We start from the raw sequence: 19,484 nt of genomic DNA on the forward strand, positions 1-19,484 counted from the left end.
TATTGCAAAATACTTTTTCTCACTAAGGTTAAGTTAGGGACAGGTGGTATGGGTTGGTTTAAGGGTGGGTTAAAGGGTAAGGTAAGGGTCAGCAGTGTAATTACAGATATTACAGCTGTAATTACATGCAGGGATTTCTTAAATATAAGTACAGTGTAAAACATGTGTGTACGCATTAAGTGTCACAAAAAGTATCAGATGATTCATTTAAATGTTAGTTAGACATTTAAAGACCTAAAAAGTATTACCATTAGCTATACTTTTTAGTGTTTTTGGGAAAAGTTTTACACAGCCATTCACAATTCTCAAATCATAATTTCAAACTAAACGCATTGTGCACATTTGGTTAAATTAATCGAATTAAACCTGGCATTTAAATTTCTGACAGGTTACAGCAAAAATTATTTGAATGTGTGTGTTTGTGGTCTCTGAACACTGATTGAATTATTGTGCTGGACATCGTGACTTTGATATAATGAAATAATTAAATGCTGTGTTACGACTGCAGTGCATGTGAACAGAGGGGTTTTGTTTTAAGTCTGGTCATTATCTAATGATCTATAGATAGCTCACAGGTGAAGTCTGCTGTTTATGTCCTTGAACACACACACACACACACACACACACACACACACACACACACACACACACACACACACACACACACACACACACACACACACACACACACACACACACACACACACACACACACACACACACACACACACACACACACACACACACACACACACACACACACACACACACAAAAGCAGAGAATATATATAAAATCATAAAACTGAGCATTTGTGAGAACTGGACCTGCATAGGAAAGTTCGACCAAATCGTGCTGGTGAGTGGTGACCCTAAATGAGGTTAACTGGCAGGCACACTATTTTCATCATGCAGATAATCAGCTCTAATGCTCCTGACCCTTGGAGATGTACAGTACACACCCTGAAAAAGCTGCTGCTTAGTTTAAACAAGAATTTGCATTAAGACTAATCTTTGTGAAACTGATAGTTCTGATCCTGAAAGGCTTTCAGTGAAAGCTCATTTATCAATACAGCATTCCAGTTGTGGTAAATTACAAAATAAACTGAAGTAGCTTCAGTGAAATCTATTTTCCATCTATGGGAAACGGTCAAAAAAATACTAAACTATTTTGTCAAAAAATACCAGGGTTAAAAAAATTTTCGTGGCTTAAAATAATAGAAATGTTAACTGAAATAAAATAAAATATAAAAAAACCCTTTTATTTCAGGTATTTGCCAGAGCACCATTTCTCATTTTCATATAGCTTAACTACTTGATGTACTAAAATAACTAAAACTCAAGTAAAAAATTAATAAAAACTATATAGACATATTTTTCTAAAAAGCAATAAAAATGACAAAAACACAACACAATTACTAAAACTTTAACTAATTAGAATAATACAAGAAAATACAAAAATTAAAACTATTTCAAAACATATATAAAAAACAGTAGGCCTATTGCAATGATGCTAAATAACACTGCAAAATACTAAAAGTTAAACTTTATAATAAAATAATTGATAAATTAAAATAAATATGAATTAAATGGTTCTTTAAGATGTTCACAAAGTGTGCTCTACTTCTCTAAAGTCATTTCTACAGCAAAAAAAAGAAAAAAAGAAAAGATCTTACATAAATATCTGTTAAAATTGGCCATCAGGCACTATTGTAGAAACTTGTTACAGTACAAAAAAAAAAGAAAAAAAAAAGAGAGAGAATATAATGAAAAACAATTAAAGCACAGAAGAATGGCTTTCTTTCATTAAAAAAAGAAAAAGAAAAATACAGGAAAATTATGTCTCCAATTCAGTCCATGTAATTACGTGACCAAAGACAAAAGAAAAAGGTTTGTTACAAGTGTAATTTGTGTAAACTAGTGCAGACACATAAATATTCAATAATTAGCTGAAGATGACATACGATTGAGTCTCCATGTCTGTAATTCACAGGCGTGCTCTTGTTGGTTATAAAAGTACATTCAGAGAATTATTTAGTGTTTAGCTTGTAGCGATTATATTTCTCTGCTGGACTGAAAGCTTTATTCAATGAAAGCCTTTGGCTGAGGCTGATGACTGTATTGATTTCTTGCATTGTCATGTGTGAAACATCATATTTTTGAATATCCCTGCAGAAAAGTCACTGTTATTGTGTTTTGTAAGTTTCATAGCCATTGGCTCAGGGATATTGCATTATCACGAGTAGGCCTACCATCTTCAGCCTGATATTATATTGAGTTTACTGAAATAGATTTTTTTTTTCAACTATCAGTTATTTTCGTCTCTGCTATTTCATCTCTGTTGTTTTTCATTTGCCAACGACTTAAAGTGATTGACACACAATGTTCTTCTGAATTTTATTTGAATCTCATGATCCAGCATCATACTCATAAGACTAACACAGGACATGGCAAATCTTTTTCCCCCTCTAATTTCTATAAGAGTCTAGCGTCATCTTCTGGTCATTCATGTTGAACAGAGCTTCAGCAGTAAGTTTCTGATATAACTATAGTAGTACTCCCCCTAATACCCCCATATTTTTAAAAAAATCTTCATTTTTCATTATTTTAGTATATTATTTAGCCTAATTAAATTGTTTATTAATATATTTGAAAATAAAATTACATCTTTCAAATGAGCAGTGTAAATAAACAGCAGTTTCAGGACCTCTATTACAAAGCGTAAAGTTTACGCAATATTTATAATAATAATAATAACAATGCTAATTAACAACAACAACAACAACAACAAAAACAACAATAATAAGAAGAAGAATAAGATAAGAAATATTGTTTAGCTGGTAAATTTGTTGGCTAAAGACTTTTATTTTGACATGTTTCTGTCTCAATAAATGATTGTAACGGACAAATGAATGTCTCTTAAGGTCTGATACATTTTTTTTTATATCATTATGTATGTTACATTCTTTTACGTCCTTAAAACTGTAAAAAGTACACGTCAAAAAATACACTTCGCGCAAATGAGTAGTTTTGATTGTTTTTGTTCAGGCATCAGGCCAGGGTGTCCTGGTGAGGCATGACGCAGTAATGTCAGGTCCTTTATCACAGCGCAAGAAATTGAAAGTAAAAATCTCTACAGATCCACTGCAATTCATCTGAATTTATCTTCTAAATTAGATATAAACGTTTTAAAAATGTTCATTTCGGCGGGGGATGTAGCTCCATCTTTTAAAGGCTTTACGTTGATAATGGTAAGTAAAGTATTTGCCTTCATTAGTATTTCAGCTTCATCATCATCACACAAACAAACACATGTGATCCTCTGTATGCTGCACTTATCAAACATGGAGCTACTTATAATTGTTTTTCTTGTGCATAGCCTGCAGTATCTGTTGGAAACGTGGGACAGCTCGCCGTGGATCTCATCATCTCAACGTTAAATATGCCCAGAGTGGGATATTTCCATACGGACTGTCTGATTCCCATGGTTGGGAACAACCCGTATGCCACATCCACTGAGGATGCTGCCCAGCTCAGCACCAGTGCAGAGGGTAATGGGATATAATAGCTTTAATTCATGAGAATCATTTTTTCTTACACCACCATCTCTTGCATGTACAGTGTCTGATGTTGTGAACAATGTGTCTGTGCAGTTTACTCCCACAGTGACTTAAAGCTGGCTGTCCTGCAGATAAGAACACCCATCATCCAGGTTAGTGGTGTGCATTTACACAAGTTTACACTTTGTTGAAGGTTTACAATTTAGTAGTTGACCGATATGGAGTTTTTGATGGCTGATGCAAGTATCTTAGAGCAGTTTCAGATGCCACGGACCCTCAAGTATTACTATCTTTGTGCGAGGGACCCAATCCTAAAATTTTAAACGCAGCTATATATTTTCATGTATAAAGACACCATTAATACTGTGAACATTTTATATTATAACTATTTAAAGTATAATTTGGAAAATGTTCATTTCCTATTATGTTACATCATTACGTCTTTAACTCACTATAGTATTATAGTACTATATTAATTTATTTTAATACATTTATTTAAATCAAATGAATATATCAACACATATATATATATATATATATATATATATATATATATACACACACACACACACATATATATATATATATATATATATATATATATATATATATATATATATATATAAATAATTGGTTTATACTTTTAATCAACTGTTTATTCAGTTTAATCATGTATATAATTAGAAATAATATGAAAATAAATTGTACTTGATGAACAATTTTTCATATACTGTTTACTTTAACATTCTTTCTAATAAATTATTTCTGTTTAATAATTTATCAGACTGAACTGTTAAACAAAGACAGTAAACTTATGCAGACGGAGAACCAGAGCTCCTGTGCCATCTCAGTGCTGTCAAAAAAATCCTAATGCTGCCAAAATAAAAGTACCGATTCTAACACTTATGAATTTTTTTTCAGCTGATGTCGCTAATTATAAAATGCCAAATATTGGCTGATATATCACAGATACATTTTTATTTTATTTCACTTGCACATGACTCTTTGCTGTTTACTGTTAATTTTAGACAAAGGTCAGATCATTCCGAAAGCTGATTGTTTCCTGGATCAAGAGTAGTGGATTCCTCAGAAGTGTGCTGCTTTCCAGCAGTCACGCTTATCAGAGAGACGACCAACAGCTTCATGGGTAATGAAACCGTGAGGACAGATAGATAGAATGTACACAAAATTGTATAAACGTCATTGTATTATTAAATTAATTTTCTTATCTTTGATATCATTATAATAGATAACAATTTTCAAACCTCACGCCATGCATTTTAAGGTAGCACACACGCACTTTTTTATTTTTCAATGAAAACATGTTTTAAATGATGAAACGATATACTATACAAATGTATTGTGCTTCAGACTTTAGAAGATGATTCTTTACACCTGTGTGAACCTCAGGAGAACTGACTTCAGACATCCACTAAAAACACCAGATGTTAAAATGTTTTTGTATCGTCGTATTTAAATGCTTGTGTCTTCTTGTTGAGCAGCACTCCTCTGCGGTACCTGCTGAGCCCGTCTCTGCAGAAGGAGGAGGGCCAGCGGGTGGAGGAGCTGGGCTGGAGGGAGATGGAGAGAATCAGCGTGTTCCCTGAGATCTCCGACTCAGAGCAGCGGCTCTACATTCCTGGAGGAGGAGTGACCAAAGCCCTTTACACAGACTGGTAAAAACGGTCATAAATCGTAAAATGATCAGATCTACAATCGTGAATTCGGCCAATGGAGTTTGTTGTCTTTCAGCTGCACAGAGGACATCCCTATGGCAGTAGTGCTGATCTTCTGCTCAGAAGGGGACAACGTCCCTGATGCTTTTGCTCTCATCAACCATCTCAATGACTGGCTCCATCTGCTGGAAAAACCTGTAAGTGTGTGAGAGAATATAGTGAATCTGAATAATGCTGATGAAACAAACAGGGTATCTGGTAAATCGGGTAAATTTAAGGCTTATTAAGACCTTTTTTAAGACCTGCACAAATAAAATACTGTATGAGTCAGGGTTCTTGCAGGTTTCAGCAAGTCAAATTTAAGACCTTTTTAAGACCTTTTACGACCATAAAGTTTGAAATTTAAGACCTACCAAAAAAAAAAATTCAAATCAAAGAATTCATTTTATTTCAATGAATTAAGTAATTGAAAAAACTTTAATTTAATTTACAGATAAAACGATTAGTAACCTTCCACACCCAACAACGTGTGTCAAATTGTACTATGCATATTATACTGTAAAAAACACATAATTAGTTGATTTTAGTTGATCATAGTTGATCATAACTAGAGATGAAATGGCATGAACATTTCATTTCAATGATTATAGTGACAAAAATGACCACGGTGATCACAGAATCCTGTTCAAAAAGTACTAATACTACACAATGTCGAAAACCAGCAAATAACAAATAAAATTAGCATCAATATGCACTTTTTGTTTACATAAACATTAAAATAATACCATTAAAAATGATAGCCACATTTTAAAAGTGTCTTGCAACATGTTATATACTAACATGTACAAGTTCAAATAAAGTTTAGACAGAAAAGTTGTTTTTATAAAAAGATAAACCTCACATATTTCAGACTTTAAATAATTTTTTATAAAAAGATAAATTACTGACATTTACAATGCACTTTAGCTTATCTTTTATTATTAATAGTAAAATTCGGTCGGATTTTCCCGTGGCGTCTGTCGTTGCAATGCAACCATGCACTGCGCTCTCCACAATGACAAAGAAGTTTTAGTGGCTAATGGATTTCCACCGGCGAGAAACGCTTGCTGTAGCTCTGCTTCAAGATTTATTTACGGAGAAGAGAAAAACACCCGTAGTGTTTGGGTGCACCCGCATCCTTCCAGTTGAGTGAGCTTTCAATGTTGTTACGGAAAGGGGCGAAGCTGATTGGTTGGTTCTTGTCACATGACCTGCGGTGCGTTTGCGGCATTCTGAAGAGTTGAGATTTTTTTTTATCTCGCTGCGCCTGGAAAAAAACGAGTGCGTCACTTCAATTACGAGGGCGCGCGCGCCTACATTTGAACGAACTTGAGCGCGCAAAAGATGTGATATGTGAACGGCCTGTTGGCGAGACCTTTTTTAGACCTGACTAAATGAAATTTAAGACCACGGATCAAAATCTGGCTGTTTTTAAGACATTTTAAGGCCTTAAATTTAAAGTTCAGAATTTTAGACTTTTTAAGACTTTTTAAGACCCCGCGGGAACCCTGATGAGTGGAGTAGGGCAATGTCTATGGTAAAATATGAAACCCTAAAATGACTGTAAAAAAACACAATTCTTTCACAATTCAACTTTACAGTTCAAATAGGTTTTGACAAAAATAAAAAGTTTCATAAAATAATGAACCTAAATCAAACCTAGACCAAAAATGAAAGTTATCCCATGATTTACTCACCCTCAAGCCATCCTATATGACTATCTTCTTTCAGACGAACACAGTCGGAGATTTAAAAAAATAAAGCTTTATAATTTATAATTTTCCAAGCTTTATAATGGTAGTGAATGGGGGTTTTGAATTTGAAGTCCAAAAAAAAAAGAGCATCCATCCAGCATAAAAGTAATCCATACGACTCCAGGAGGGTTAATAAAAGCCTTCTGAAGCAAAGCAATGCGTTTGTGTTAGAAAAATATCCATATTTATAACTATAAATCGCTTCCGACAGCCGGCCGTTTGCATCGATTTACGGCGAGAGAGTACCGTACCTGACGCATGACGTATCGATGAACGCGGAAGACAGAGCAAAACAAAACACCGGTCAAGAATTAGGAGTCTAAAAGGAGAATTTTTAAAGAGAAATGTCTGAGGATTTTTGATATAAGAGAAGAGGAGCTTGAGTTTGTTGCCCAGCCCAATTAGTTTGAACCGCAAGAGGCGTCAAAGCATACGCTACTCCTACATCATACGCCATACATCGCGTCAGAAGTTACTCTTTTGGCGTAAGTTGACTTACGTAGGCCGTCTGCCGGAAGCTAGTTATTTTAGTTTATATGGTTTTAAATATGGATATTTCTTTTGACAAAAACTCATCGCTTTGCTTCAGAAGGCCTTTATTAACCCCCTGGAGTCGTATGGATTACTTTTATGATGGATGGATGTGCTTTTTTGGACTTCAAAATCAGGACTGCCATTCACTACCATTATGAAGTTTGGAAGAGCAATGATATTTTTTAATGTAACTCCAATTGTGTTCGTCTGAAAGAAGATACACCTCATATACACCTAGGATGGCTTGAGGGTGAGTAAATCATGGGATAATTACAATTTTTGGGGTAAACTAACCCTTAAGGAACAGGGATGTTACACTCACAAACACACGTTATTATCCTGATTCCAGTTAACATTTATAACAGTGCGTGTATGCTGCGTACAAAATGTTTTTTTGCATTGATCTGAACAAAAACAGCAGAATGAAAATGTATTCTCTGCCAGTAAAGTGAAAAGTTTGCAGGTATGATATAAACACCATAAAAGTAAACCTTGTCATAATTAATCAACAGTAAACCATGAACAGTCGCTTGGCATAAATGTGGGTTATTCATTGATCGCGAACCACAAGGCTGTATACTTTGAAATATACTGAACTCACATTAAGCCATATCGCGATTCCTGTTTTCTCTGTCCCCAAATTTAAGAATTCTTGAAATAATAAGTAATACTTTTATTATACCATTTAACATATTTAAGACTTTTTATGGCCTTTGATTTGATGAAACTTAGTTTGAGACTTTAAGGACCTTAAGGGAAATGGGATCTGGTTATTCTAAAAGAAAAACATGCAGAACGACCATTGGATAATTTCAAAACTTGTTGAGCATGGAACATTACCTTACAAGGATGTGGTTTCAAAATTTCAGAAGTGAAAGTTTTTTTTCTTAGCATAGATATTGTTGCTGTTTTGTTAATGTGATGTTTTCTCTTAGACGCAGGGCTCAGTGCAGTGGCGTGTTCCTCCCTCATGGAAGCTGCTGTTCGGCAGCGGGATCCCACCGCTTCTCTTCTGAAGCGTGGCTGAAACATCATCCGTTTATAACATGAATCACTGATGTTGAACTGTCAAACTGCACAAAGCGTTAAATACACATTTTGCTTGTAAATATAAGTGAAATAGAACAGAAATAATAACCCGGAACATTATTTTTGCCAAATTGTGTGTCCCGTGTCGTTTTTTTCTTATATTGCTAGTCATGCTGATACTTTGTTTTCATCTCTCCACCCATCAGTTGATGACAGCATAGGTCTGGCTCTCTTCCACTTGAGTTTCCCAGCAGTGTAGCAGTTCTTGTAATGTGACGCAGTTCTAAACCTGCTGTGACCAGTCGCTTGTGACACACTGTTCCTTCTGGGAAGAAAGTGAAAACATTTAAAAGGCCCTTCTACATAGTTTGACAATGCTTTCATTGTTGGTGCACCAAGAATTACCATGGTAAAAGTGTCAAGTCATGTCCCATCATTGCGGTCTTAAACCTTCATAGAACAGTGATGGAAATGAAATATTATGGGTTTAATAAAAAATAAAAAAAATGGTCAAGAAATATCCAGGTCATATACAACTGTTTGGGGGCAGTAAGTGTTTTACTTTATAGAAAAAAATATATAGTTTAATGAAATTGATCAAAAGTGACAGGAAAGACATGGTTATAAAAGATTTATATTTAAAATAAATGCTGTTCTTTTGAACTTTCTATTCATCAACTAATCCTGAAAAAATGTATCACAGTTTACACAAAAGCAGCACAACGGTTTTCAACATTGATAAATGTTTCTTGAGCAGCAAATCACATATTAAAATGATTTCTGAAGGATCATGATGTGACTGGAGTAATGGCTGCTGAAAATTCATGAGAAAATTGTTTTTAAACATATTCAAATAAAGTTATTTTAAATTGTAATAATTCACAATATACATTTTTTTGATCAAATAAATGCAGACTTGGTGAGCATAATAGACTTCTTTCAAAAACATTAAAAGAGTGTATTTAAACATTAACAAGAAATGTATCATGTTAGTCTATTTAATTACAATTAAGATTCCTCTCATTGCGAAATTTTCATAATTAAGCATATTATAGTAATGTGAAAAAGTGGAAAACGGCATTTTCAAGAATATTCACAGGAATATTTTACTGAATTTGTTGGTTTAAGTAAAAAACAAAAACAAATATCTTACAGTAATAACAATAGCATATTTTCCTACATTACAGTATTGAGGATTTGGGGGAAAACATGCTTAATTGTCACGAAAATGTCACCATGTGAAAAAGTTAATGGTCTTAAAAAAGGCTACATTTTTATTTCAGGGTGAATTATGAACTGGACTTTCTTCATGAGATCTACCTTCACACTAAACACAAAGTGATCTACCAGTAAGGGAAAACAGAATATTATTGTAAAATATGGCCAGCTTAAGTCTATAGAGAGAAGAGCAATAATATTAGCTCAGTGGTTGACAGCCTGGAAAAAGTGAATGAAGCAACACATCGTTACAGAAACTAAATGATAGCAGTTTTATTCATGGATGCTACTCTTGGATAAAGAAAATTAAGACTCTTCAACATCAGACAATGCTGGTTTGGTCTGTTTGTTTTAACCAAATGCAATGTATCCTCATTTTGTACTATCAAATTGTTTTTTTTGTTTTGTTTTTACATCTCATAAGGTACACTATGTACACAATGTGAACACTCTTCAGCATAAGACGTCATCTAACAATCTCACAAACTGAATTTGAGCATTCAGCCCTGAAGATATGATAGGAAATTTCAAGTAATTTCATATAAAAAAATAGAGCTTTTCATTTTGCCTCTGAAAAAAAGTTGTCTAAAAATACAATGTGTGAACAGCATTAGAAATGCATAGAACAATTTCAGATCCTGCTGCTTTTTCCAACAAAACAAAAAGCTAAAAATAAAATAAAATAAAAAAAAGAGACACAAAATAGGTCCAATGAAATTAAAACCAAATCCAAACCATGGCGATGCGCTGTCCTCTTGATATTATTGAGCTTCATCCACTGATATAGTGCTGGTGTGTGCTGTTGTTCGGAGTGGAGAAACCTTCTTGAGGAGTTCATGCTGTAAACAGCTTTTAAAAACATAGGGGTGGATGGGAGAGGACTACGGGATGGAGATCTCTTGCAGAGGTTGCCATGGAGTTAGATGTCACTGGTTGTTCTTGCTCTGTCAATATAAATCACAGAATGCAAAGTCAAATATATTATATTTCAAATCACAATGTTGAAAAGGGTTTCCTCACCCAAAAATGAAAATGAAACATTTACTCGCCCTCATTTTGTTCTAAACCTGCATGACTTTCATCTATGGAACACAAAGAAGAACTTTAGCTGAGTTCTTGTTGTTCCCTAATGGGAAGTTCCAAAAATACCAGGCGGTCAAACGAAATAATCTAAAATCTGAAGCAGGTTTTACAACCCAGTATTAGGCTGCGATTACACTGGCACAAAAAACAAAACAAAAAAACATATCAGACACGTATAAACACAAAAATCCGCTCGAGATCTGCTTTTTTCGCATTCGTTCTGGACATATGACCTACGTCTAAACACGTATATCCGATTCTCCTACAAATTCCAAGCTACCACAAGGCGAAGGCGACATATTTGCCCACAACGATATCTTTTTAATGTCATAATGAAGCAGACGTGCCTCTATGCACTTGCACAAAACTGCTTTTTTATTGAGGAGGAAAGTTTATATATAGTTAAGAAATTGCACACACACAGAAATATTCAGGAGCATAGAAACTGCCTTGTGAATTTGATAAATAAAGCACTTTCGCTACTGAAAGCTACATTATATTTCTCAGCAACACGATGATAACCTCACTGTTTTTGTAATTAAACTCACAGTTTCTCTATTACATACTAGAGGTTTACACCTGGTATTAAGATGCATTTTGGTCGATCGGATCACAAGACGACGAGGGAGAGACATTCCTGTTTACACATGTCTTAATCTGTCTCTTTTATCCACTTTCGACCACTTCTGTCCTGATTTCTTCAAGGGGAGGGTCTATGGGCAGTTAAATGTATGGGCTTATTTAGATAGAATAGATCGATATAATAAGCACACCTAATTTACACATAAACACATTTTGTGTAGACGATGGAAAAACATTAAGACTGCTCTGATAGCCACAAGCCCACACTGAATGCTGTGAGTGCGTGTTAGAAATCTGGAATGGTCAGAGAACATTGTGCTTGGTACGTTTTTTGTCTTCAAATAAAACATGGCTCTTCAGCCGACAAAGTTTAAATCTCGTCTGGTTAGCGCGCTTCCTGCAATGTTTACGCATTAGGTCAGTACGCGAAGAGTATGTGGACTTTTATGTCCATCTAAACTACAAAAGCAATCCAGTCTAACGCGTTTTCGACTACCTCTGCAAGTGGTCGAAAGTGGGCAAGCTCAAAACGTTCTAACCCCTCTTCACACCTGTATTTAGCAGGTGATCTGCTAATCATCCACTTATGATCTGATCGACCAAGACACATCTTAATACCAGGGCCATAGAGATGCTGTACAGACGCAGATAATTCACACTCAATCTCTCTCTCTCTCGTTAATTAATTTGATAATAAATGTAATCTTACCCCCCCCCACTTTATTTCACTTCAGAATTCTAGATCTTTACAATTTTTAATTACTGTTATTTTCCGGTCTATATCCATTCAGTCAGATTTTGTACTACAAACATCTATGACAGCTTTTAACTTACCCATACTGGCAAATAATCATGGTACTACCCAACATGAATTATATAAATCATTTTAATAGCATGGCCATTCAAAACCTGAGGGTCAATAATGTCGCATAGTAAAACGATCAACAACAGAATCATTTTTGGCGGGGATTAATGTAAACACAGATATCGGATACCAGTCGTATCTAAAGTGAACATAAACAGGCAGGACCAAAATAAAATTCGGATATGGTCAAAAGATCTAGATCTGTGCATTAAGACTTGCAGTGTAAACGCAACCGTAGAGGTGACTATGCAGCTTTTATCATGTGTAAATGAAATACGACATCAGACTGACATAATATTTGCATGCATTCCGCGGCTAACCTTCAAATGTGTTCCATGATATAAATTCTTGTGGCAATACATTTCTGCTGCCAGAGTAAATGACAGAATTTTCATTTTTTGGGTGATCCCTTTAAATAGCACATTCAATATATATATGCAATATCTGCCACTGATTGACAGTCTATTAGGAAATAAATGGTAGTTAATATCCCAACATGCAGAAGGGGCATTAACAACCAATAAGGACCAAGCTCTTATTACTGTGACAAAATTACATTCAATATTGGTATATTGTTCCCTGCTCCTTTTTCACCCCTTTTGCTAAAAAAAAATAACTCAAAATTATGTTATTGTTGTCCAACTTTATTTTTAGCGTTTTTAAGAATTTTAATAAATATTATATTAATATAACTACAATTTAAATAATTTTTCAAGGAAAGTTGTCCCCTGGTTGAGAATCACTGGTTAAGACTATTTTGTCTATCTTTAGCCATCTGACTGATACAAATATTTATCCACTGGTATTTATTTATCCATCCAATGACAAATAATTAGTGGGTTCATTTCACAGTTGTTGCAATTCCAATGATGTGATAAATAAAATATTGCAAACCTGAGTGTGATAAAGGGGGCATGAATGTGTGAGTGAGGGAAGTTTTATGATTGTTATACATGCATCTTTTTTGGTCAGACTCAGAATGGCAGAATTAAACAAAAGTATTTCATTATACAAGAAAAGTAAAGAAATAAAATCTACTTGAGTGACACACAATTAACCAAGCAAAACACACTCTCAGCTCAGTCTGCAGAAACATACCAGTGCTGCACGCAAACCACACACCCACAAAATTTGAGAAATATTGCACTGAAGCTGTGCGAAGAGCTAAAGAACTCTGCCACATTTCAATATAGAAGAACCATCAGGTTTAAGCTCAACACAAATCTATGGCCCTCAAAAGCCTTAAGTTTTTGTTTACATTTGGTTTAAATCTCTTTAAAAGTAGTAAAGGCGAATGTCTAAATCTGAGGAAAAAAGCAAAAACATCACACCATGCTGAAGCTCAGTCTTAAAACGCCAACAGCCACGGCCATAAGAACAGCAGCAAGCTCCAAACCAGCATGTCACAGCACACAAGGCTCGTGTCTGGCTCTCACGTACAGCCTGGGGAATTTGAGGAGCCCGGTCAAGCTTGTTTTGTACAAAAATCCTGCAGATGCGCCGTTGCTGCCTCATTGATTCCCAACAGGGCAGCACTCGCTGTGTCACGTACAGCAAATACAGCCCAGACTGAAACCATAATATAAGACACAAACAAGCCTCAACACAACGCTGACCTGACCCCATATGACCTCTTTACACTTACAAAATTGCTGAGGGCTGAATCTAAAAATAAGAAATGACATGTTAACTAAAGAAAATTAAGACTATTTTTAAAACCAGTTTCTTGTATTTTTACATTTCCCCCCAAATTATCATTAGTGTAATGTAAAAAAAAATCTAACTTTAACATGTAAGTAATGATGTATTTTAAACGCAATAATACATTTGTAAAGTACAGTTATAAGTAAAGATCATAGTAGTATTTGTTATACTGAAATTAATTTTATTACACGAAAACATTGTATTACAGTGTATTACAATAATGAGCATTTAAGGGAGAATCTGCTTGTCATGAAAATGTCACAATGCAAAAAAATCGTAGTTTTTTTAAATAGGCCATCAGATTAGCTCAGTCTGATTCCATCAGCATCCCACTAGCCTACTCAAATCTGAAATCTTGCCGTCTTCTGTCAAGAGATCTGTCCTACTCACCAATTTATGAAGGTGGATATTGTAAATTTATACAAAATAAATAATCCAAAATAATTATCTGCTATCATATTGGCCAACACGTCTGTACAATTTATTATTATATGAAGATATTATAAATATAATAGTATTATCAGTGATGCCAGTTGGACTCACATATTACAGTAAGTTCTGGCACACACAGACATTACAAAGGCACACAAAATCACCACTCAAATCTCTCCTGGGCAGATGCCACATATCAAACAGAGTAAAGAACAGCTGTTTCTGCAGGTGCTGTTAAATCATAATACAACAGAGATATTTTGTGACATGAGTCTGCAAAAGGCTTGGTCTCTGAATGTCCCAAAAGACTAAATAGTAACTTAAGTCTAGTAAGGCCACCTGCATCTTAGACACGAAATACCAAATGACATTATGAGAACTGAGTGGGTTGAAGATCTGTGGGATTATATGACATTACATACACATGATCAGACATGCTGAAATTGTTCAGGGAGTCAGTGAAAAGCAGAGCATAATAAAAATCACATTCCTTCCAGACAGACAGTTTCACCTTTTTCTTTTCTTATCAGGGTCGTTGATCCTGGGTTTTGTCTGTTTCTGAGTCTTCTGGATGGGGTTGGACATTTTCTCATCTCTTGGTCTTTTGTGACCACTGAAGAGAGAAAAGAGTGAATATAACATGACAATGTAGTGTTTTAACAGCATTCTAACAAGGTACTAGGCAAGTCTCATTTCCAGTAAAAAGTATTTTTTCTATCATCAGAATATAATAGACGTTTAAAATAGAAAATAGATGTGGAGTGAGATTTTAGACTAATGGCATTCCCCAGTAGGCAGGGCTCCCCAGCACGACAACAGAAATGAAAAAGTAAAACAGAGCAAGTGACAATGACTTGTTGCATGTTGCTTGTGGCTGCATGTTGTTTGGACAAAACCTAAATATGGATATGGAAGAGATAAGACTTCATGGTGTTCGCCTTAAAGGGGGTCGCACACCGGACGCGCAGCTCAGCGGCGCGCCGCGCAGCGCCACGTCTTTTAAATTCGAACACACTATTCTCTATGAGAGTACACACACCGGCGGCGCCTTTCGGCGTCTGTCCGCGGCGGCTCAGGACCGTGTTCAAAATCCTGCCGCGCCACAGAGCGCCATTTACATAGTTTTATATTAAATTTACATGTATGTGTCTCAAATCGTAGTTAATATATATACGGACCTCACCCTGTGCTGCAATATACATTTAGTTTTATATTTATTTACAGAAATCAGAAAATTGCTGATGTTATCGGATTTTCAGGTGACAGTTGTCCTAGACGTGGCGCGGCGCGGCGCTGAGCTGCGCGTCCGGTGTGCGGCCGCCTTAAGTTTCAATTATTAATTTAGGACACAAATTTGGTGAATCTCACGGAAATCTAGTCTAGTTCACAATTTACCCCAAAATCAAAAGGAAAAAATAAATAAGTAACATTTTTAGCACAAAGAAAATAAAGGTGAATATGTAGTTTCTGTGACACCAGTGGCACCTAGCGGAATTACAAAAATACAGCTAATTTTGCGAACCGCTACTGCGCCTCCCCAACTCTCAAACATCACAAATACAGCTCTTTACGGGTGTTTGTGAAGGCATCTCTCAACAGGTATAGACTACTTTCAATAAAATGTCCAACATATTAGGAATACTTTTAGCTGTATTGCCATGTGTCATGAGTAAGCAATTGAGTATGCTAAACACTGTCTAGCGAATGCGAACGTCTCGCTTATAATAAACCCATCCAACGCATCTGCACTGGCCCAGGCATATTTTTTGACATGGTATGCCAAATCTGTTTGAATAAGCACATTTTGCAAATGCCTCCAGATACTGTAATTTATAGCTTTTAGTATGAAAGTTTTACACTAAACATTTTTATAGTAAATTAAAATAATTGTAATACATTGATTTAAAGTAATAACGTAGTATTATTTTTAAGTAATACCACAATGTATAAAAGGTTTTAATAAAATAAATATTTTTCAAATTATATTAATTAAAATCAAATTAAAGTTTGGTGGGAAATGTGCTTGTCTTGAAAAAAACCTCATGAACAACGCAAAAAAGTAAATGGTCTAATATGCCTTGTTTTCTTAAAGCTAAATTATATTTCTTAGTCCTTTTTTGTGGTGAAATATGACCTTGACATGTTCTTGAGAATCTTGACAGATTTTGTAAGATTTATCCAATTATACAAGGAAATCAGTAATCTAACCATTCTAAAACATTAAAATGGTACAATAATCCTGGGATTCATTTGGCAACCAAATCCAGAATCTGAAATCATGCTTGCTGATTCCTTTTTGGCCACATGCAGTTTGGAAAAACTTTGTTAAATCAAGAATATACAACGTCTTGTTACATACATTGTTCGAGCATCTCTGTCTGGTTCTTTATTGGGGGTCTCCAGGCCTGTTTTCTTGCTTGTTTTTGAGTCCATCCCATCCTCCAGACGAGACAGCTTGCTGCCATTGTAGCGTTCTGTGCATTTAGGAGGCTGAGGCGGCGGGGGAGACTCAGATAGGGGCTCCTGGTCTTCTCTAGAGAGCTCTCGCCATTGTTTCTGCACACAGCCATAAAAAAGTCATAAACACAAACACAGTAAGTCTAGTCCAGGGACCAGTTACTGGTGATTCTGTTTAAAATACTGGTGATGACATGCCTGCACAGAGGAGTCTCCCATAATGTACTTGGCACCTTCCAGAACAGCCATGTATGAGAAACGCAGCTGGTCGGGGGTCTGAATCAAACCCATCCGATACTTCCTCATTTCTAAAAGAATCTTTTTGATGTCCACCTCCATTGGGTCTTTTCTCTTGTCCATCTGAACACATCATTGATAGAGGAAAAGCAGTGGTTAATTAACTCTAAGTCTGAGCGGGAGACAAATGGAAAAAATAACAATATATACTCCAAACTCATGAGAATATAATACCGCAGAGTATAACTTATGATGTGGCACCACCATCGCATATATGTTGTCTAATCATGAGACTCACAAAAAAACGTGATAGTTAAAATCCTGTAGGCTCCTAGTTTTAGAGATCCAACTCACCAAGACAAGACAAGTGTCTACCAGAGAGAACGTTCCAGATCGCCCAATTCCTGCACTGCAGTGGACCACTGCTGGACCATGGTCCATCCCGATGGAACCAGATTCTCTCACCTTAAGCAGGAAATTCAGAAAGCTGGCTGGGGATTCTGGGACGCCAAAATCAGGCCATGTGGTATAATGAAAGTGATAAATCTCTCTTCTCTCCCCCGTCTAAGTGGATACAATTAATAATAAATAAAAAAACAGACAAGAAAAGTATAAGATATTAGAATTGCAAAAGAATCTGATAGAAAAAGCATTCTGTGAGCATGAATGTGATTTTAAGTGGTCAATGTGAGAAACTTACATTTGCATTCTGGAGTTCCAGCACTCTAGTGGTGTAATATGACTTGACGTCCTCTGACACTAGTGTTACCACAAAGCGTGTGTCACGGAAGGACATCTCTCGTTCTTCTTGTGTCGGCCAATATTGTGCACACTTTTCCTGCATTACGGAACGTGTGGAAATAATGAAATGTAGAAGCAGATTTAGAACATTTCTTTTATTTAAATCAAGTGGTAAAAATGTCCTGATATAAAAATTGTTTTAAAACCTAAAAGAGGGTCTACTATGTCCAAAAACAAATGAACATGTGATAGTTATTTGAGTTAACTGGCCAAAATTAGAATGTTCCAAAATTAGGATTTGCCATTTATAAAGAGTTTCAGTTACACACCCACTAACAGCATTTATCACAGAATATACAGTGATTATTAGGGCAATGACAAATAAAAATGATATGAGTCGAAGATAAAAATCCAGTTAAAATGTATGTGCTAATTGATGCACAAAAAAATGATGATAATCTTTGCATTCAGAAAGTAAAAAAAAAAAAAGATAATTTTAAATCAGTTCATCATTTAGCCATTAAATCATAGTAATTATAAAATGTATGAATTACATTTTTTTTTTTTTTTTTTTTAAATGACCAGATCTGAAAAAAAACAACAACTAAAGATTCTTAAAGTTAGGCTTTTCTAAAATATCTGTCATATTATCCTATTGTGAAATATACATATTAATAGTATAAAAGGAAAACACTACATGTTTAAAATGCCACCAACCCACTCAAACTGCGCATAGACTCATTTCTAATAAAGTGTTATTTAAAATACCTCAATGTCATACAAAAATAAACAGGATGGCAATTCAGCTGTAACATTATTTGGTTGTTGGTTGTCAAGGCATTATTTCTTATTTTTTATTAAATTTGTTCATCTAATATTTATGTTTCATTTCAATTTTAGAAAACTAGTTTTAATAGTCTTAACAGCGCTATATCTTCTGCAGTATCTCTATTGTCTTAGTTCTTTAATATGAATTAAGATTTAACATTTTATTGTTGTATGAATGAGTGTGGAGGCTGAAAGCGTGGTGCTTTCAAAGAGAAAAAGTTTAGATCAATGATGTTTACCGAGCCTTTTTCTATTACTCTGTTGAGCATGATAACTGCTTTGGTCTTCTGCTCCCAGATCATCAGCCAAAAGTGACCACAGGTGTTTCTCAGAGGACCCTGAAATTAGAGAAACACACACAAAGTTTGAAAAGAAGAAGGGATGGGCCACAATGGTCACAAGAGTATGGTTTATGTAATAGCTCCTTAAAGGTATAGTTCACCCAAAAATGAAAATTCCGTCATCATTTACTCACCCTCAAGTTGTTCCAAACCTGTATGAATTTCTTTCTTCTGTTGAACACAAAAGATGATATTTTAAAGAACTTCGGTAACCAAACAGTTGATGGACCCCATTGACTTCCATAGTATGGGGGAAAAAGATACAATGGGGGAAGTCAATGGGACCCATAAACTGTTTGGTTTTAGACATTTTTCAAAATATCCTTTTTAGGTTCCACATAAAGAAATTCATACAAGTTTGAAACAACTTGAGGGTGAGGAAAGAATGACCAAATTTGAATTTTTTG

The 19,484-nt window shown here is 35.2% G+C and overlaps 2 protein-coding genes across 2 annotated transcripts; one reads left to right on the forward strand and one right to left on the reverse strand.

Annotated features, from left to right (window-relative positions):
- Positions 1–3,054: 3,054 nt before the first annotated feature.
- Positions 3,055–8,720, forward strand: psmg2 (proteasome (prosome, macropain) assembly chaperone 2). The gene is made up of 7 exons (XM_082186805.1): positions 3,055–3,248; positions 3,377–3,548; positions 3,651–3,709; positions 4,586–4,704; positions 5,060–5,233; positions 5,310–5,430; positions 8,496–8,720. Exons 1-7 carry the CDS (start codon positions 3,192–3,194, stop codon positions 8,574–8,576), a joined length of 783 nt encoding a protein of 260 aa, XP_082042931.1. The 5' UTR covers positions 3,055–3,191; the 3' UTR covers positions 8,577–8,720.
- A 1,335-nt stretch (positions 8,721–10,055) lies between these two features.
- Positions 10,056–19,180, reverse strand: ptpn2b (protein tyrosine phosphatase non-receptor type 2b). Its single transcript, XM_082186793.1, has 7 exons — positions 18,976–19,180; positions 17,868–18,005; positions 17,522–17,731; positions 17,129–17,290; positions 16,833–17,029; positions 14,985–15,086; positions 10,056–10,751 (listed from the first exon to the last, which is right to left on the reverse strand). The coding sequence occupies exons 1-7, from the start codon at positions 19,036–19,038 to the stop codon at positions 10,727–10,729; spliced, it is 897 nt and encodes a 298-aa protein (XP_082042919.1). The 5' UTR covers positions 19,039–19,180; the 3' UTR covers positions 10,056–10,726.
- Positions 19,181–19,484: the final 304 nt, after the last annotated feature.

This window comes from Leuciscus leuciscus, assembly GCF_965113295.1.
Source record: "Leuciscus leuciscus genome assembly, chromosome: 12".
Taxonomy (NCBI): Eukaryota; Metazoa; Chordata; class Actinopteri; order Cypriniformes; family Leuciscidae; genus Leuciscus; species Leuciscus leuciscus.